The 20,445-nt window shown below is 53.2% G+C and overlaps 2 protein-coding genes across 2 annotated transcripts; one reads left to right on the plus strand and one right to left on the minus strand.

Annotated features, from left to right (window-relative positions):
• Positions 1-1,445: 1,445 nt before the first annotated feature.
• Positions 1,446-12,224, plus strand: ZNF7 (zinc finger protein 7). Its single transcript, XM_008571730.1, has 4 exons — positions 1,446-1,484; positions 1,849-2,008; positions 6,561-6,677; positions 10,207-12,224. The coding sequence occupies exons 1-4, from the start codon at positions 1,482-1,484 to the stop codon at positions 12,021-12,023; spliced, it is 2,097 nt and encodes a 698-aa protein (XP_008569952.1). The 5' UTR covers positions 1,446-1,481; the 3' UTR covers positions 12,024-12,224.
• Positions 12,225-19,179: 6,955 nt separating this feature from the next.
• On the minus strand, positions 19,180-20,145 carry COMMD5 (COMM domain containing 5). Its single transcript, XM_008571731.1, has one exon. The coding sequence runs from the start codon at positions 20,073-20,075 to the stop codon at positions 19,401-19,403; it is 675 nt and encodes a 224-aa protein (XP_008569953.1). The 5' UTR covers positions 20,076-20,145; the 3' UTR covers positions 19,180-19,400.
• Positions 20,146-20,445: the final 300 nt, after the last annotated feature.

Below are 20,445 nucleotides of genomic sequence, written 5' to 3' on the forward strand. Positions count from 1 at the left end.
CCCGCAGTTCCTCGCGTGCCCGGCCGCGGCATAACCTCGCCGCCCGCGGGCTTCCGTGCCAGAGGCCTGAGTAAAGCGAGCTGCTGCTGCGGCCCCCCCTCCAGGCCTAGGCCTGCTCCCAGGGGCTCCCTGATTCTCCTTCCGGCATAATCACCTTCTCCTAGGGCGCCCCTGGAAGGCCTAGAATTAGTGACAATGGTAAAACGGGCAGTGCCTTGTGTAAGTTAGGCTGTTTGTCCTCTGGATTCTGGCTGCGGCTCAGGGCCTGCCCTGCTCTTCAGGGGACCCGGCATCCACTATTGTCCAGGCGCCAGGTGGGGGACCTTCCTCCAGTGGTCACTCCTGCTTGGGGCAGCCTCCCTGCCGGTGACCTGGAGGCCTCCACCCACAAGCTACTTTCTGGTCCAAAAGCTCCCCTAGCAGCCCCACTTCCCGTTCTTCCCATCCTCGCAGGGGGATGGCCGGGGCGGGCGTTGGGGTCATTGGCTCAATTCAGGTGGATGATATGCATGAGATTTTATCCCTGAGCTGGTGTCATTCTGGTGACAGGCGAGCTGTGCCTGGAGACTGGAGTTTATGTTCTTGGGAGCAGAGGTTCCCGTATCCACCCCTGTCTTCTTTACAGTCCATCTTTCTGGCTCCTGTGTATGCCAACCTCCAGTCACTCCCTGCCTTCCCTTGCAACCTGTGATTCACCCACACTGGCTCATTCAGCTTCATTCCTTCCTAACCCAGGTCCTTTGCACATGCTGTTCCTGCTGCCTGGAGTGCTCTCTTTGCCTCTGTCACCTTGGCCTAGGTCCCTGGGGGGGTGGCCCGTAGACTAAGTCAGAGTTTTCTAGTTTATTTATTTATTTATTTTAAAAAAGATGGCCGGTAAGGGGATCTTAACCCTTGACTTGGTGGTGTCAGCACCACGCTCACCCAGTGAGCAAACCGGCCATCCCTATATGGGATCCGAACCCGGGGCCTTGGTGTTATCAGCACCGCACTCTCCCAAGTGAGCCACGGGCCGGCCCAAGAGTTTTCTAGTTTAAATGCCTCCATAGTTCCTTGTATTTCAGCACTATCATGGTTGTAATTTTGTGTTTGTGTGGCTGTTTCAACTCTTCCCTCCACTAGACTGCTCCATGAAGGCAGGGTCTTTCTGCATTCATTGCTGTATCCCCATTGCTTAGTCTAGTGCCTGGTGTGTGGCTACCACTCCTTATGTATTTGTGGAGTATTTCACACACGCATGCACTGAAAGATGAATATAGAGCTTCAGGGGGCAGGTTCTCAAGTGCCATGGCTGCTTCAGCCCCCCCCACCCATGTCCTAGTTAGAGAACGTCTGGGGTTGGAGATAAAAAAGCAGGGAATACAATACCCCTAGATTAGCCTGGAAGTTGGGGGTGCTTCCAGCATCCTGATCTCTGACCCTCTTATAATTGCCAACAGGTCTCTCCGCCAGGACGTGTGGATGTCTACTCACCGAGCCTCATGGTAGGAAGCCTGACTGCCCCCGTTCTCTTACTTGTCCTGCAAAGCCTCTACCTCCTACTCTGGGCATATACCCTGCCTTGGCCCTCACCAGGCTAAGGCAGTCCCTTTGCTACTATCCCCAAGGCAGTGAGCAAACCCCTGCCCAGACCAGGGCCCACCGGAAGCTCTTGAGGGGAGGCGGGTTGCATGATCACAGACTGGTTCTTTCCCTCTCCCACAAACTCCCCCTCCTCAGGGGCATTTGACAGACTGCCGGGCGTGCTGCCTTTTCTGTCAGAGAAGCCCAGGTGATTGTCTCCCCCAATCCTGTGGCGCACCTGCCCGAAACACACCGAGGTGGCGCCAGAATGGGGCTGGCACCCAGGGATCCCTGGGGTGCTGGTGTGTGTCCTTTCAGGAGGCGGTGACATTTGGCGATGTGGCTGTGCACTTCTCTCGGGAGGAGTGGCAGTGTTTGGACCCTGGCCAGAGGGCTCTCTACAGGGAGGTGATGTTGGAGAACCACAGCAGTGTGGCTGGACTAGGTGAGACTGCACCTCGGGACCCCTCCCCTGCGTCATTAGTCAGTACCCACCCAGCCAGGCCTCTGTCAGAGGCTGGGGATGTGAAGACTGAGCGCTCAGGCCCTTGTGGACTAAGCAGGGACCTTGGGCACGTGAATGTGCCAGGCTGCCTCCAGGCTTTGCATATGTCCTGTGATTCAGCTCCCGTAGGGTAGGTGGAATTCTGGGAGCTAATAAAGCTTTTCTCCTTAATCTGTTGAATTAACTTGTGAGAAATAGAATCCAAACTTGAAATTGAAATTGCTTAGGCAAAAAAGAGAAATGATTGGCTCAGTGGACCCCAGGAAGTGGTTGTACAGCCAGAGCAAGGGGTTGCAGCGATGCCCTCAGGCCACATAGTGGATGCCACCGTCAGTCTTCCCCTCCCATCGCCACCATCAGCACAGGCAGCCACTCCAGCGCCTTTCAAGTCTCTGTGTGTGTGTGTGTGTGTGTGTGTGTGTGTGTGTGTGTGTGTGTGTGTGTGTTTAAAGAGCTCTCTCAGATTCATCTAGACGTGGTTCACCGTGTGTCACTGAAGTAGAAAGGAAAGGGCACGTGGCATGCATCAGCTGGGCTGTCCCTAATGTTTCTTCATTTCCTGTCACTCTCTGGCTCGGCTGTCTGTTTCTGTGCTTCCCACATGGTGGCAGCCTGTCTGGCCATCGAGAGGCATGTAGCCTTTCTGAAGCGTTGTTGGGGTTTTCTTGCATCCAGCAAGGTTGACTTGAGCTTTCTTGCCTGGGGTCTCAGTGGCAAACCACACAGCTTTATCCGCTGGGCCCGTCTTCCTTTCCCAGGCCCGGGTGCACACCGCTGCTGATGTGTCCTGGCTGGAATTGCAGTCACTCCTGCAGCGAGTTTGCTTCTCCATTCTCAAAGGTGCACCCGCCGCCCTTTTTCCACGGCTTCTGCTCGTGCAGTAACTTTTTGCTTCAGTGCAGAGTTACAGGATAATCTCTTTGAAGACGGTGTAGAGAGCAGTTAAACTCAGCTCGTGTTGTGCGACGGTGCAGGAGACTCAAGTGCAGCAATAACGATCTGAGCAGCTGTGCTGAGTGCGCAGGCGGCGACCTCGTGTGTCCGAGTGCACGGGCAGTGACGGCGTGTTATAGCCACCACCTGGTTGATGACATCAGTCCCGAGGTGTGTCCCAGGTTTTGAGATGCGCAAGCGTGTTGTGAGGAGTCTGTCCTGGAGCAGCCCAGGTGCGATGCTGCCCTGTGGGTCTTGTGTATCGTGAACACCTTCCCCCTTTCCCGTGTTTATCACCTGGTCAGGTCAGGTCTTGATGTCATCGAATACTTCAGTTTTTCCCTTATGGGTTGTGCCTTTGAAGTTTTATTAAAGGTTCTTTTCTACTGCCAGGTCACTGAGTGGCCTACGTCATCTCCGTGGACCAATGCAGTGTGTCTTTCCACGTGGGCAGGGCTCCACCGACGGGCTGCAGTGAGGTGGAAATGTGGCTCTACTTTGTGCAAACACGGCCATCTGCCCAGCACCGTCTGCGAAACGGTCTGTCCTCCTGTGGGTGCGCGGAGCCCCTGTTCCATGTAGAACATGGTGTGTTTCTCAGCTCTCTTCTCACCCCTGAATCTCTCTCACGGGCTGGCTTCCTGCTTTTTGTTTGTTTGGTTTGGTTTTCTGTATTTGGGCGGATTTTTGAATTTGGTTTTTGATTTGGTTTTGTAGAATGCCTTAATACCTGGTGGTATTTTACGGTAAAAATTTTACAGTAAAAATCAGCCTTTTTACTCTTCCTAAAGGTTCCCTTGCCCACTCATGGGTGAGAGGGTAATTCTTTCATATACATTTCAGAATAAGTTGAATTCCTCAAAAATCCTGCTGGAACTTTTATTGCTTTGAATCTGTAGGTTGTATGAAGGTAACTGACAACTTTCTGACATAACTGTTCCCATCCGAGACCATCGAGACCATCGAACGTGCCTCTATTCTGCTTACATTCTCCTTAATTGGTGTTCGAAACAGTGGTCTCCTGAGTCTAGAAGCTGTAGTTTTTGTTGCTTTGTGAATATCTTTTTTATGTTGCCGTCTTTTTAGCTGATCACTGCTGCACACAGAAGGACCGTTGGCTTTGGAGGGCTGATCTTGTATTTGGAAACTTTGCAGAACTCCCTAGCTAGGTTAGTGTTAGTCAGCTATTCGCTGTGTTCTCCAGGAGGAGGGTGCCTGCCAAGGACAGTTTCGTAATTTCCTTCCCAGCCCTCCCTCGTCATGTCTCTAGACCTTAGCGGTGGCCAGTGCAGTGTTGAACAGGACCATGTGGGAATACTTGTGTTCTTGATTTTAAAGGGAATGTATCCACAGAAGTACAGGAGAAGTTGGTTAAGAAGTTTTTTTTTTTTTTTTTTTCCTTTTTGTCTTTTTTCGTGACCAGCAACGGATCGCAACCCTCAGTGTCGCGCCCGCACCTTGCTCAGCCAGTGAGCGGCCGGTCTGTATGTGGGATCCAAACCCTCGGCAGGAGCGCCGCTGCACTCCCAAGTGGCGCACTGTAGCAGTGCACCACCAGGCCGGCCCAAGAAGTTTTGTTTTTAATCATAAATCATAAATGTTGAATTTCAAATTTTCCTGCATTAATTGAGATATGGTATCTATCTTTGTTACTGTAGTAAATTACATTGCTCTACTTAAATCATGATATTTATATATAAATTTTGATATTCTTTTGGACTCAGCCAGCCAATATTGTATTTTGGATTTTTGTATCCCTGTTCATAAGCAAAATGGACTTACATATTTCTTTTTGTGTATTGTTCTTATGTAATTTTGGCATTTCTGGCAAATGGCATTTGGCATCCAGGTTTCATAAAGTGAGCCTGCACCTTTTGCTGTCTTTTTCAATTTCTGGGAGAATTTATAGGGGTGGAATTAATAGAATCTTCAAGCTTATGTTAGCACTCATCCATAAAACTGTCTGGGGCTTGGGATTTGGGGAAGGAAGGTCTCGGAGTAGTATTTATGTTTCTTTAACGTGTAATGGTCTACTCAAGCTTTTGAATTTCCATTTGTGCTAATTTTGTCACTTCCGGTTTTTCTACAAATTGATCTATTCGTTTAGATTTTTTTTTTTTTTTGGCATGTATTTGTTTATAACACTCTTTTATATTTAATTTATGTTCGTAGTTGTTTCCCTTATTTTTTATTTTTTGGCAGCATCTTCTCACTAAGTTGACCTTGATTGGTTTTGCCACGAGACTGTCACATTCATCTTTTCAGAGAGCTGGCTTTTGTTTTGCCAGGCTTTTTGCAGGGAGGGGGGTGGGAGTGGGGATGTTGTCAGATGTGTTTGTTCTCCATTTCACTGAACCCTGCTCCACCTTTTTCTTTCTTTTCATTTAATTTGGTTTGCTGTTTTGTTCCCAACTTTTTGAGCTTAACATTTGCCTATTTGTGTTTTACCGTTCTTGTTTCTAGTAAGTGTATTTTACAATATCTTATCGTTCATAATGCTTCATCTGAATCGTATAAATCTTGACTTGTAATAAATATAATTGCTACTTAGGAATTCATTACTTAGTTTCAAGTAATAGTTTCTTCGCTACCTTTCTGTGGTTAACCTCACAGTGAGCCCATTTGGCTGGGTGCAGGTCTGTGGCATTGTTCTTTGGTATGTCTATGACTCTCTGCATCCTGACCCATGGAGGTTTCTCTGTTCCCTGTGTGCTTGGAGAGAACACATGTTTGTGTTGAGTGTGGAGTCCTGCCTGCATCTTAGGGCTTGAGTTTGTTGGCTGTAGACCTTTAGGGTCTGTCTGCCTGCTGGAGGGCTTGGCTGGCCTTTTGATTGGATGCCTGTCTCTGTACCAACCTGCAGTTAAGGGAGTGTCAGCTGCTCCACTGCATGGCAGCTGGTGTGCCCAGGGGGCACTCAACAGGTCTCCATCACTCTGCGGTCTGTTGAGGGGGACACAAGGACTCGAGGTGGGAGGCCAGCAGGTGAGGGCTGGAGCTTAGAGCCTTCAGATTTAATGATTTAAAACCTACTTCAAGGGCTGACTGGTTGCCCCATCAGTTAGAGCGCAGTGTTAACACCGAGGTCCAGGGTTCAGATCCCCGTACTGGCTAGCTGCCAAAAACAAAACAAAAAAACCCACTCCATTTGCTTGTTCATTTCTGTTGTTTGTCTTGTTTCTTAACACCCCTCCCTCTCGGAGCACCCTGCTGTCTGAACTGAAGGACAGCCCGGCTCCACAGCGGGAAGCCCTGGCTTATGCTTGAGACTCTCCTTCTCTCTGCCCGACTTCCAGGGGTGGAGCCATCCTGTTCTTTGCAGACTCCGGGCGGCAGGATGCCCTGGAGATTGTGGGAGTCCAGGTCCCTCTCTGTCCAGTCTCAGGAGCTGCACAGATCTGGACAGAAAGGGCAACTGTGTCCACTCTGTGCCCAGATCCTCACCCCGCTGTACCCCCCAAAGCTCTTCTTCCCGCACCCCTGGAAACCAGGGCAGGCTGAGCCCTGTTCTTCACTCCTAGCTCTGCTGATGCCATCTCCTCTTCTGCCTCACACACAGCAGGATTCCTGGTCTTCAAGCCTGAGCTGATCTCCCGGCTGGAGCAGGGACAGGAGCCATGGGTCCTTGACCTGCAGGGAGCGGAGGGGACAGAGGCGCCAAAGACCCCCCTGACAGGTGAGGCTCAGGCCCAGGTGTAGGGCAGCTATGGGGTGAGGAGAACTGGCAAGTGGGGCCTCCAGACAGTGGGAGGCTGTGCTGGGCTGCCTGGGGGTGCTGTGGGGAGGGGCAGGCCTGAAGAAGGAAGCGTAGACCAGTTGTGGGGCTGCCTCAAGAGACACCAAGTCACAGAAAAGCAAGGACCCAAAACATCTGTGCATTTCAGCAAAAACAGAGTTTTTTAAAAGTCATACCACATTTTGTTCAATTTCTAATTTTACTGATATTCTTATTGAGTAATAGTACTAATCTGTGGATCCAAGTGAGACATTAGGTTTGTTTGCTGTTTCAGCTGTGGAACCTGGAAGTGGGTGGGCTGTGCTCCCGGCAAAGGCTCCAGGGCAGGGCCTGCGCTTGCCTTTTCCGCTTACGCTTATCGTGGTCTTCTGCAGTCCTCGGTGCCCCTGGGCTTGTAGATGCAGCATCCCAGGCTCTGTCTTCACATGACTCTCTTTATGAGGACACCAGTCATGTTGGATCAGGGGACCCCCTAATGACCTCATCATAACAGTTACATCAGCAGTGTCCCTATTTCCAAATAAGGTCATATTCTGAAGGATGGCAGTTAGGACTTCAACCTGTTGGCGGGGAGGAGGAGGGACCCAGTCAGCCCCAATCGGGCACTCATGGCTTGTCTGGGCATCTGCTCAGCCTGCCCCATCTGCTGGTGTCTGTATCCCCTTGGTCACTACTGTAGCAGAGCAGGGCCCAGTCCCACGGACACCAACATCTCATTATGGCCGTTTGGAAGCCAGTAGGACAATCCGGAATTGTGAGGAGCTACGATTGTGCTCTTCCTTCCACATGTGCATTCCCAGGCAGCGTGGACGAGCCCCGAGGGGTCCTTAACACAGATCATCCAAGGTCTCTCTCACAGCTTGTGCACTGCAGCCAGCAGGGGAGGCCATGTGGTGTGTGGGGAGGGTGCGCAGCCCTCGAGCACAGCCCCAGCTCTGTGGCTCTGCGTGGCCTTTCTGTTCAGGTCCTTTACAATCCTCCCTGGGAAGGAGGTAAAGTGTAGGGTGGCCCAGTTGAAACCCAGCCCCGCATTAACATATTTCCAAGGCGGAGGAAGATTTTAAATAAAGAGGCACCATGGCAGAAGAGCAGCCATAGTTGGCAAAGTTGGATAGTTCAGTGGGTTTATTTTTTTTTTTTTTAAAGGATGACCGGTAAGGGGATCTTAACCCTTGACTTGGTGTTGTCAACACCATGCTCAGCCAGCGAGCCAACCGGCCATCCCTATATGGGATCCGAACCCGGGGCCTTGGTGTTAACAATACCGCACTCTCCCGAGTGAGCCACGGGGCCGGCCCGTTCAGTGGGTTTATATGCAGCAAGCGGTCCTGATGGTGACGCAGCAGCGAGAGCAGCTTGCAGTGAGGCAGGAGGTGGGTGGCAGGAGTCACGCCACTCTCAGCTCTCACTCGCACACCTGGGGGCACAGGGTGGGGCGTGGGCTCTTGGGTTAAAGCCCAGGACAGCACAAACTCAGGATGCACTAAGTAAAGCAGAAATGCCCAGGGTGTTAATCACCATAGCTGGTGCATCCGGCATCAGATATCCGAGGATGCTGACCTGGAGCAGTGGAGGAGGGGGCAGGTCTGTGGCTTTGTCCCCCACACCCTTGCCCTCCACCACAGCCCCCAGTGGGGGGTCCCTAGCAGCCCTGGAGGCCAGCCTGGCAGCCTGGGCCCTGCTCCGCCTTTGCTCTTTGGGAAGACATGTATCCCCTCTCCAAGGGACAGCCACTTCCAGAGCAAGGTTTCATTTTCAGGAAATGTGCTTGCATCTTCTCAGAGGTTATCCAAAGCTGGGGAAGGGGAGATAACCTGGGGGGCTGCCATGGGGAGGCTGCAAGTGGTAAGTAGGGAGAAAGAAATGGGCGGACAAGAGGCCAGAGGGTGCCGAGAGCCGGTAGGCTCAGGAGGCGGGGCCAGGAGCAGCCTGGCGCAGTGCAGGGAGGAGTAACCCAAGTTTCTCACAGACATAGTCACAGGACCATGTGGGTTTGTGGCGTCCTCGTCCTTTGGTCAGCAGTGCTCAGCCACAAGCTGCTCAAGCACATGAAAGCTTTATTCCTTTGCAGCAGGAGGCCCAGTTGATACTTTCCTCAGCATTGCCAGGGCTGCACTGTGCTCTGTCCTGGCTCTCCTTAGGAGCCTCTGCATTCCAGGCAGGGGCAGCACAGGAGCAGTCCTTGTGATGTGTCTCAATGTTCTGTGATGTGTCTCAATGTACCCCTACAGCAGAGGAAGGCTCAGGAGGAAGGCCAAGCAAGCCTTTGCTGAAGGAGTAGGTTTGCTGTGGTTTGTGATCATGTCTGGAGACACCCGGGTGTTCTGTGATGTGTCTCAATGTACCCCTACAGCAGAGGAAGGCTCAGGAGGAAGGCCGAGCAAGCCTTTGCTGAAGGAGTAGGTTTGCTGTGGTTTGTGATCATGTCTGGAGACACCCGGTGCATCCTTGCTGCACAGCAAGGTTGAAGGGGCTGCGTTGGGGGCACAGACCTGAGTTCTGATTCTCTCATTAGCCCCTTGGCCGTGGGCAAGCTGCTTAATCTCTGAGCCGTAGTCTTCTGATGGTGGGGTGGGGATTCTGCTGACCTCATTGGGTTACAGACTAATTGAGGAACAACCAGGAACAGTTCCTGGCACACAGACGAGGCTCAGTAGATGGTATCCCCTTGCTCACGGCAGGACTGGCAGGAAGACCTTTGCAAATCACTGGAAGCTGGAGACTGGTGATTAGACCTGGGCAGAAACTGAGAGGCTGAAGCCCTGTGACTGGGCTGTGGATTCTCTGTGGGGTAGAAACAGGCTAGACATGGGTGTGCCTGCGGACATGGCTGTGGCTGGTCATGACTGACTGGATGTCGCTGTGACTGAGGTCGTGTCATGATTGTGGACATCGAGGAGATGTCTGAGCTCAGCAGAGGCCTTCTCTGGGATTGCTGAGTAGAAAAGAAGCCCACAGTTATGTGGAGAGTCCAAAAAGCAGATGTCAGGAAGGCCTCCTGTAGGGTAGGTGCGGGGGTGGACCCTGCCAGAAACTTCCAACCCCAGGAAGGAGACATCAGTGCAGGCTAATGGGTGTGGCCACTTAAGAGCTGAGGGACTGGCAAGGGATGGATGTGGTCAGGTGTGTAGCTCGGAGGCAGCTAAAGGAAGCAGAGAGGTCTGGGGTCATGGACTTTCCCTGTAGGGTGGGCCTCTGCTCACGGGCTCCCCGTAGATGTGTAGCTCTCAGCACCTGCGAGTACTTACTGAGCACTTCATGACTGTTGAGTGGATGATGAGGGGAAAGTGAGTGCCTCCAGACCCCAAGAACTGTCAAAGGCCACACCTTCCCGTAGCTAGTTTCCACCTGGGTGTATCCCAGTGCTCGACAAGCCGGTCCTGGGGAGTGAAGATCCACCCTCCCCAAAGTCCTTGTTGTTTCTTGAGCACAGAACATAAGGAGCATTTTTATTCTCTGTTTATTTCAGATTCTACAGTTAGGACTGAAAATGGCCAGGCCTGTAAGGTCACAGACTCTCTAAAATCAGAACTCCATGGGATGAGGGTCAGAATCCCCTCACAGGATTTTCCTCAGAGTCCTGGCTTTGGAGACACTTCTGATTCTGAGGTCTGGTCAGAGAGTCATCTGAGTAGCCCTAGGCTGCGAGTAATGGGCTCCCTCTTCCAGAAAAACGGTTTAAACAAGGGGGCTGTGGCCCACAAGGTCTTCACCAAGGATGCTGCCCAGGGACGTAGGGAGCTGGGGGCCAGTGGCCTGGATTGTCAGCCTGGTAAAAGTGAGAGAGAGAGTGCAGAAGGGGCCTCCCAGAGATGCGAGGTGTGTGGCAGAGGCTTCAGACTCACCTCAGACATCGCCCAGCGTTGGGAAGCTGATGGGCAGAAGAGACCTGACAGATGTCAGGAATGCCAAGGACAGTTGCCTGCCCGCCTGCAGGGGAAGCTGCCAGGTAACTGCCGTGGAGAGAAGCCATATGCGTGTGCAGAGTGTGGGAAAGTCTTCAGGCTGTGTTCACAGCTTAATCAGCATCAGAGAATCCACACTGGTGAGAAACCGTTCAAGTGCATCGAGTGTGGAAAAGCCTTCCGCCTGAGCTCAAAACTTATTCAGCATCAAAGAATTCATACTGGAGAGAAGCCCTACAGGTGTGAGGAATGTGGGAAAGCCTTTGGCCAGAGCTCAAGCCTCATCCACCATCAGAGAACCCACACTGGAGAGAGACCCTATGGTTGTCGTGAGTGTGGGAAAGCCTTCAGTCAGCAGTCACAACTGGTCAGACACCAGAGGACACACACCGGAGAGAGGCCCTACCCCTGCAAGGAGTGTGGGAAGGCCTTCAGCCAGAGTTCAACTCTAGCACAGCATCAGAGGATGCACGCTGGGGAGAAATCTCAAATCCCAAGAGCCTCAGACAGTCTGAGCCTTGTTGCACATCAGAGGATTCATGCTGTAGAGAAGCCCTTTAAGTGTGATGAGTGTGGGAAAGCCTTTAGATGGGTCTCGCGCCTTAGTCAGCATCAACTGATTCACACCGGAGAGAAACCTTACAAATGCAACAAGTGTACAAAAGCCTTCGGCTGCAGCTCACGGCTTATTCGCCATCAGAGAACTCACACTGGAGAAAAACCATTTAAATGTGATGAGTGTGGGAAAGGCTTTGTGCAGGGCTCACACCTCATTCAGCATCAGCGAATCCACACCGGAGAGAAACCTTACGTGTGTAACGACTGTGGAAAAGCCTTTAGCCAGAGCTCCAGCCTTATTTACCACCAGAGAATCCATAAGGGAGAGAAGCCTTACGAGTGCCTCCAGTGTGGAAAGGCCTTCAGCATGAGCACACAGCTCACCATCCATCAGCGGGTGCACACTGGAGAGAGGCCCTACAAGTGCAGTGAGTGTGGGAAAGCCTTCAGCCAGAACTCCACGCTCTTCCAGCACCAGATCATCCACGCAGGTGTGAAGCCCTACGAGTGCAGCGAGTGTGGGAAGGCCTTCAGCCGCAGCTCGTACCTCATTGAACACCAGAGAATTCACACCAGAGCCCAGTGGTACTATGAGTACGGGAGTACCCTGGAAGGAGCTCCCTTTGTGAGCCGTAAGAAAGTTAACACCATAAAGAAACTGCATCAGTGTGACGACTGTGAGAAGATATTCAGGTGGCGCTCACACCTCATCATCCATCAGAGGATTCACACTGGAGAGAAGCCTTATAAGTGTAACAACTGTGGCAAAGCTTTTAATCGGAGCTCAAGGCTCACTCAGCATCAGAAAATTCACACGGGATAGACTGTCGATTTATAGATGTGGATAAACCTACAGCCTTAACTTAGTTACTTTATATGAGATCATTTATATTGATGAGAAATTTAGAATGTTGGGAAAGATTCAGAATTGCTCTCTTAAGAAAGAGTATCCAACTTCATACAAAATGTTTATTTGCTGGAATGTTTGACCTTAACCCATTCAATAAAGCCAGTGTCCCTCGCACTCAGGGTGCAATCTGTAGACTTTTGAGCTCACAGTGGGAAGACCCCAGGTCCCTGTGGATGAGGAAGAGGCATGAGGAAGCCTCAGCGAGCTCTGCCAGACTGAGTAGTTTAAAAGAAGTTACTCAGAATGCTTTCCCTCGAGGATCAGTTGCTCAAACTGGCTTCAGCAATGAGGAAATGTGTTTGCTCATGTTAGAGGAAGTCCAGAAAGAAGTACGTAGCATTCCCTTCTGCCGACTTCTTCACCTAACTCCTTTTCTTAAGCTCATCCCCCATTAGGGCAACCCAGGGCCAAAGGGCCCAGCCCTGCCGTCTTCAGAGAAGCAGCCCGGGCCAGTGAGTGCACGCCGCCATCATTGGTGGGGCTGTTGAGCATAGGAACAACACTGGTGTCAGGGCAGGGTTTTGAAGTCATACCTGGGGTCCAGGGGTTTGTTGTGTGACCCAGGACATCACTGCCTTCCCTGAAACAGTCCATTTGCAAGTCTGAGAACATGCACTGTTATAGGTGGTTATGAGAACTAAATAGTGCAGGGACAAGCACTCAAGTACCCTTTGCACCTCCCCGCCAGCAGCTCCGGCTACACCCCATATGTGGACACAGGACCTCTGGGCTGGATGCCACCCAGAGAGGTCAGGACGTGTGTTTATGCTGCATAAGAAATTTTCTCAACTTTCCTCGGCCTGAAACAAACTGCCAAGAACTGTGAGGGTGTGAGGTTTTATCCTTCTTGCGGGCCGAGAGCCTGTTGTTGTTTCATGGAAGTGGGAGATGATGGACGGATTATTCACAGTGGTAGTCAGGGCCACAGCAGGTCCCTTCCCATCGCGCCCACGGGGTGATGTGGAGGGTCTGTTGGGTGCTCACACGTGTCAGCCCGCCAGCCCTTGAGGAGTTATTTTTCCTCAGCTCTTAGTGGTTTCTTCACTGAAATGTCCCAATACGACTGAGAATAAGGCAGTTTGGCCAGCTCAGTAGTAGTAAATCTAAAGTTCTCCATTCCAATCTAGAACAGCAGGGCAGGTGTAGATGAGTCCTTTCTTAGCCACATCCATGTGGAAAAGCTACGTGGTATTCGTGGGCCAGCTCCTACGAATTCAAGCTACTACGTAGGTTTGTTTGAGAGCTGAGTATCACAGAAAATATCTACACGGCCCCTGGCACGCAGAGGGATGGCAGGAGGGCAACACTACAGGGCTACCTGAGGGATAGTGCAGGTTTTGAAATATTCTGTTCTCTTTTCAAGCTGTCTCCCCCAATTTGGGCTTCAGTAAATAGAACAGTGAATTCATTTTAAGAATTTCCAGAACTATATTTGAGTAGATTTAAAGACTTTGGATTTCTGTTTTGGAGACAATAAGCTAATTAAAATAAACCTGTAACTTTGACCTGAAATTGCTTCTTATCTCAGTTATCAGACTAATCTTTGACTTATGACATTGGATTGGAACTATTTTGAGCTTTCTGGAATCTTCACAAATACGGTGCAGAGCCAGGGGCTGAGCGCAGGCTGCTGTACACATCCCCGCATCCCCAGGGCACATGGCTCTCAGCCCCAGAAGTGTTTGTTGAATCCCTGAACGATGCATGTGGAGAAGCATCCAGGCTTTGAGTGCAGGACAGTAGAGACCCAGGGAGGAGAGGAAATCCACAGCAAAAAGTTTCCACAGAGAAGTAAATCAGGCCAACAAAACCGAAGCAGTAATTTTCCAGATGCAGCACCTGTGCTCTGTGGCAGGCCTTGTGCAGGCCCTAAGGGCAAAGATGGGCAGTCTGGAGCCTGCCCTGGAGTCTGAGTCTTGGGGTGGAGAAGCACAGGCAAGGATGGACAGTCTCTGCCTCCTGGGGGGGGCCCTGTGGGTTCACAGGGCTGGCCCTACCCTAGACTGGTGGGAGCTGGGCCAAGGGACGCCCAGCAGTTAGAGCCACCATCCACCTGCCACCTGGTCTTATGCAGCCCTGGAGCAAAGAATGGGTTTTTTGTTTTTTGTTTTTTTTTCCTTTTTGTCTTTTTTTTCGTGACCAGCATCGGATCGCAACCCTCGGTGTTGTGCCCGCACCTCGCTCAGCCAGTGAGCGGCCGGTCTGTATGTGGGATCCGAACCCTCGACAGGAGCGCCACCACGCTCTCAAGCGGCACACTGTAGCAGTGCGCCACCAGGCCGGCCCCAAAGAATGGTTTTTACATGGTTGAAAGAAATTACCTTGCTCAGCCAGTGAGCGGCCGGTCTGTATGTGGGATCCGAACCCTCGACAGGAGCGCCACCACGCTCTCAAGCGGCGCACTGTAGCAGTGCGCCACCAGGCCGGCCCCAAAGAATGGTTTTTACATGGTTGAAAGAAATAGTTTGTGGCACATGAAGTTAAAGTTTCGATGTTCATAAGAAATGTTACTGGAACTCTGCCATGCCTGTCTGCTGATGCAGTGTCCAGCCACACTCAGGCTGCAGTGGCAGAGCTGACAGACCCTCAGGCCCACAGAGCCTGAATGCTTTGCTCTGGCCCTCACAGGGAGAGCCTGCCAGCCTTGGGTTGGAGGAAGTGGGTGAGGAGTCACCCTGTGGCCTCCAAGTCTGCTCCATGGCTGGAGGGATCTTTCAAGTACAGTCAGATCCTGTCTGCCCCGATTAAACCCCCCGCCGCATGCTCCCACCACGAGACCCAAGTCCTGGGTGGGGACTTGAGGCCGGCTGCTGCCCCTGCGCTGGCCCCTCTGCCCCTCGCTCCCCTGCACCCAGGCTTCCCAGCCCATGGGACTGTCCAATATGGCTCTCGCAAACCCTGGCTCCTCGTGCCTCTTCTAGGCTTGTGCCACTGCTTGCCTGTGTGCCCCCTGGAGACACGCTGGGGCAAACCCAGCCTCTTCAGTGACAGAGACGTGAAGAGTTCAGTCCAGGGGCTGAGGACAGGTCTGTGCTCCAGGCCCCATGCAGGGGCTTTGCCAAGCATCCAGGGGAAGAAGGGGGACAGGACCGTCCTTGACCCCACTGTCCTGCAGAGCCAGAACCGGCAAGTGGGAAGGCCAGAATGATTACCAGCTGCCACAATCCCAGCCATGTGCAAACCTACTGAGGCTGGAGGATGCAGGAGGTGGCTGGCCACAGTTCCTAACCTGATGACGTCAGACAGTGCCTGGAGTGGGAGGGGGTAGCTGGTTCCTGGGGCCCAGGGAGGATGCAGACAGGGCTGAGCAGAGAGGGAGCTGCCTAACAGCAGCGCTCAGGCACGCTCCAGGAGGGTGCCTGGGCCCTCATCTACTGACCCTTCAGGTACTGCTGGTGCGCCTGGCACTTAGAATTGTCCATAGAGAGATGTGGAGAAGACAGAAAACTGCAGTGGAGACAAACAGCCAAGCAACCCCAGAGTGCTTCAGGTACTGCTGGTGCGCCTGGCACTTAGAATTGTCCATGGAGAGATGTGGAGAAGACAGAAAACTGCAGTGGAGACAAACAGCCAAGCAACCCCAGAGTGCTCGAGGATGAGGGAGGTCTACAGCTGGCGGGTGGAGGAGGGAGCACAAACCCTGTTCTCCCCACTTTCTGACGCAAGCAATTCTGAGCCTCACCTTACCCATCTATGAGATGAAACACAACCCTCTCCTGTACAGATCTCGGCGAGGCTCCAGTTAGTTTCCAAGGGACAGCTCTGTTCCACTCCCTGTTCCGCTCTTCTGTTCCCACAGCCCTGCTCCCTCAGGAAGGGGCCGGGCCTGTCCCTAACTGTGTAATTCAGAACCCCAGTCCCAGCCCCCAGGGCCACAAGGCTGCTCCCTGGCAGCAGAGCACCGTGGTGAAGAAGGCAGCCCAGGCTCAGACCCCAGGTCTCCACCTGGTTGCACTGGCCAGACTTTGGGGCAATGATCCTGCACAACAGAAGCCCCCGAGTCTCAGTGGCTTTCAGCCCTGAACGTGGTTCTGGTTCCGGGTCTGTGGATAGGTTTGGACTTGGGTTTGGAGGCAGTGTCTCTTCACTCAGGGCCTTCAGGGTGCTTGAGGCCTCCCCTGGGGACAGAACACTGTCTCTCCTGCAAGGTCAATAGGACGGGAGGACATCTGCCCCCGGGAAGCCTTGGCCAGGGAGGGCGGGAAGGGAGGGCAGGTGAACAGTTAACACCAGGCCTCCCGTCAGCTGCGTGACATTGCAGGCTCTGCCTCCCTGCGCTTCCTCTGTGAGGTGGGAACCTGATGCCTTACGGGGAGTTAAACGGGTTGGACGCATGAAGTGCTTGGACGAGAGCCAGTGTGAGCTTGTCTCGCCTGTAACTGTCTGTGCTCTGGCTGCATTACCAGGGCCTGGCCCACAGGGGGCACTCGAAAAATAGCTATGGAATGAAAGTGTAGCGGCCATAAAGGCCTTAAACGGTTCACACTACCTCCTCTGTTCCTACTCCTGAACAATTTCACTACAGAAAATGCTTTAGTCACTAACGTCACTGTGACTTTTAATAGCAAAAAAAAGGAAAACACAGGAGCCCACTATTAAGGGGATGGCTCAAGAAAGTATGGCATGCCCGCCAGGATGGAGTGTTTTGCAACTATTAAACATAACTGTCATACTCAGGAAGAAAGTTAAATGACAGAGCTGTTTTACCACATGAAGACAGACACAGCGTAAGTATAAAGTCGCCAAAAGGTCGAGATGCTTCATAGCTGTATTTGGGCAACGGAACTTTTTAATTAAAAATTTGTTTTATTTACATTTGTTTTTAATTTTTTGTCTTTTTCTAAATGTAGCACAATGAGTACATCATCCTAAACACGTTTAATGGTTGAGAACAGAAGTACATAATGCAGAAGGCTTCCCTTGCCGCTCGAGGCAGACATGACTCAGCTTACCTGTGCTCATCCCTTCTGCAGATCTGGGTCTCATTCCTCCAGGGCAGGAGCAGGGCCCAAGGACTCGGCTGAGGCTGAAGGAGAAACGGGTAGTTTGTGCCCCACTCTCAGGCCCCAGCTTTGAACCCTCCAGCTCTTACACTGCAGCAGCCTCCCTAGGCAGCTCCCCACCTCATCCTTCACCTTGGAAGGGCGGCCTCCTCCTTTCTCTGTCCTTGGGCCATACCAAACTTACCCTGGCTCTCACTCCAAGGGATAAGGTGTTAATTAATTGAGATGGTGGAAGCCAAAGCATTGTAGACAGTCTGTGCAGATAACAGGGCCAGGCACAGAGCAGGGGGGCAGCTGGAAGGTGGGTTCCCAGACAGATGGCAGGATGCCAGGGCAGACACCAAAGGTCACGTGCTACTTTCGGGAGTTCTTGCCACTAGGGCCTTGAGACTCGTGACCTGGTTTCCCAGGAGAGAACAGACCAGATGTGAACCAGAAAAGTGCTCTGCAGAGGCAGGAACTCCACCAGAGGGAACACAGCCTGACAGCAAATGGCCGTGCAGAGAGCAGAGCCTCAAGGCCCTCCTACCTGGAGTGTGGTTATGCCGGAGGCTGCGGAGCTGGCCATGGCTCTTGCACACACCTGCCCTGGACACAACTGGGAGAGGTCCCCCCTCCCTGGCCACTAAAAACTCCACTCTGGGGCCAGCCCGGTGGCGCACTGGATAAGTGCGCCGCTTGGGAAGCGCGGCGGCACTCCCGCCCGAGGGTTCAGATCCCACATACAGACCGGTTCCCGCTCACTGGCTGAGCGAGGCGCGGGGGCAGCGCCGAGGGTTGCGGTCCCGTTGCCGGTCCCCGGTCCAGTGCGGGGGCAACACTGAGGGTTGCGATCCGTTGCCGGACACGGAAAAAGACAAAAAAAATAAATAAATAAATAAAATAAAAAAATAAAAACACTTCTAGCTTTAATACATACCGAGAAGAGCTTGTGGATTGCAGAATAGTTTAACAAGAGAAAAATGAACATAAACAGAAATGGAAATATGACACACAAGGTAACTCTGGCAACAGCCTCTCCACTGACCTCCCGACCTCCTCCCTGCTATATGCTGTTCTCACCACAGCAGCCAACGTTATCCTTTTTTTTCCTTTTTGTCTTTTTTCGTGTCCGGCAACGGATCGCAACCCTCAGTGTCGCGCCCGTACCGGACCGGGACCGGCAACGGTATTGCAACCCTCGGTGTTGCGCCCGCACCTCGCTCAGCCAGTGAGCGGGAACCGGTCTGCATGTGGGATCCGAACCCTCGGCGGGAGCGCCACCGCACTCCCAAGCGGTGCACTGTAGCAGTGCGCCACCGGGCCGGCCCCAACGTTATCCTTTTAACACAATCATCAGCTGGCCTGTTAGCTCAGTTGTTTAGAATATGGTGTTATAACACCAAGGTCAAGGGTTTGGATACCCACACCAGCCAGGTGCAAAAATGCAAAAGATGTAAAACAGTGACAGATCACGTCCCTCCTCTGCTGAAAACCCTTAAGGGCTCCCCATTTAACTCAGAACTGGGCCAAAGTCCTTACAGAGGCCATCAGGGCCTGACCTCTGTACCCTCCACTTTTGCCTCCCTTCAGTGTCCTCCTCGGCTGCAGCCACGCAGGCCTCAACATGTCCGACCTCCCTCCACTGGCAGCCTGTGCACTGGAGGATCACTACGTGTCTTTGCACAAATCCACATCCTCAAGGGAAGTCACCCCGTGGCAGCCCACTTCCCCGGTGACGCCAACACCCAGACCCTGCTGCACCGCTTACCATTCTGACAAGCGGCGCCCGTCATTTCTCAGTATGCACTTTGTAATCCTTCTCCCCACGCCCCACAAGAACGTCAGCTCCATGAGGGCAGGGATTTTAGACAAAAACTGAAAATGCCCAGGCTGAAACAGAACTCAGAAAAGCAAGTGAGCAGAGAGAGCTCAGATGTGACAGGGACACGCTGAGCAACCTTATGGGTGTCCACAGAGGGTTCTGACCCAAATCCCAGACCTCGACTGGCCAGACATGGCCACACCCATGTGCAACAAAGACCAGCAGCCTGAGAAGGGGAGTTTAACACCCACCTACAGAAATGTGTTTTTTACAGTTGCTTTACTTCCAAATTTTTTTAAAAGGCACAGCTGTTCTTTTCAATTAACCATAAAATTACATAATTACTCAAACACTCTCACTGAAGAGTCTGCCTCATGGGAAGGGCAGGGTTCTGGGAAGAGCCGGCTGCCTGCTGGTGCTGTCCGCAGGCCGGTCTGAGCCTCCATCCCCAGCTGACCTGGCTGGGACTGGCGAAGCGAAGGTTTAGTCCTGCAGTTTGCGCTCACACCTCTTCTCCAGATCCGCCATCTCCTTCAGGACTAGAGCCACGCTGTACCGCAGCTCCTGGAACTTGGCCGTGGGGACCTCGAATCGGTGTGCTGACCCATCTGAAAGCTTCAGCTGCACCAGCACGCTCGGCTGCAGGGAGCGGGCTAGGGCACTGGTGGAGATCGCCACGTCCACCCGCCACCGGAAGTCAGCAACGTGGGGCAGCCAGGCCCCCTGCTGCTGGGCCACGGAGTCCAGGAGGGGCCGCTGGCTCCCAAACACCACACTGGCCAAGTCCCCGACCAGGTCTTGGGGGATGCAGAGCTCCTGGAGCTGATCCTTGAAGGCGTCGGGCTTCAGGCTGGCGGGGGGTAGCCGGAGGGCCTGCTGGAGCAGTGCGTGCGTGCCCGCCAGCAGGGCACCCAGCCGCTCCTCAGGCAGGCCGGCGCTGGCCCCGAGGCGCCGCGCAGCCTCTCGGCAGTCCTCCCCCTGCAGGCTGCTGACCACGAGCTTCAGCAACTTCCTGAACGTGCTCCTGTCCACGTCCCCCAGGAGCCGAGCCATCGCTGCCACCTCTGGTGGTAGCTGGGCGCCCAGGAAACTCACCCGGCCACTGTGACTGTCGCCAGGATAATGCAGGTATGGAGCTGCGGCCCCCACGGCAGACATGGCTGCTTCCTCGTCTGGTCAGCCAGCCCAGAAGAGACGTCCCAGATGCAGCTGCCCGCAGGGAGGGGAAGGGGCAAGACAGTGACGCCCGCGTCCTTCGGGCCAGCGAGCGCGGACTGACGTGCTCCGTCGTCAGGACCCTGACAGTGTGGCCCACCGGTGACAGTGTGATGGGTGCTAGGGAGGTGGCCCGGGGAGCAGGTGGCGGAGGGACCCACCTCCGCCCTCACAGAGGAGCGCACGTAACTTCCCCAAATGAGTACAGGGGAAGGATGAGCGGGAAGAAAGGTCCTGGGAGCAGAGCGACACGGAGGCCACTGAACTGCTCGGCGCCGACTCCTCCCGTCCCCTCAGGGCCGCGGGAGCACCT

Source organism: Galeopterus variegatus, unplaced genomic scaffold (assembly GCF_000696425.1).
Source record: "Galeopterus variegatus unplaced genomic scaffold, G_variegatus-3.0.2 Scaffold714, whole genome shotgun sequence".
NCBI lineage: Eukaryota > Metazoa > Chordata > Mammalia > Dermoptera > Cynocephalidae > Galeopterus > Galeopterus variegatus.

Bases quoted from the DNA above. Each gene is read 5' to 3' on its own strand.
- ZNF7 (XM_008571730.1), top strand. The intron at 2,009-6,560 runs GTGAGACTGCAC...CCTCACACACAG, and splicing joins CAGCAGTGTGGCTGGACTAG to CAGGATTCCTGGTCTTCAAG. The intron at 6,678-10,206 runs GTGAGGCTCAGG...TGTTTATTTCAG, and splicing joins GCCAAAGACCCCCCTGACAG to ATTCTACAGTTAGGACTGAA.
- COMMD5 (XM_008571731.1), bottom strand. From the start codon at position 20,075: ATGTCTGCCGTGGGGGCCGCAGCTCCATACCTGCATTATCCTGGCGAC.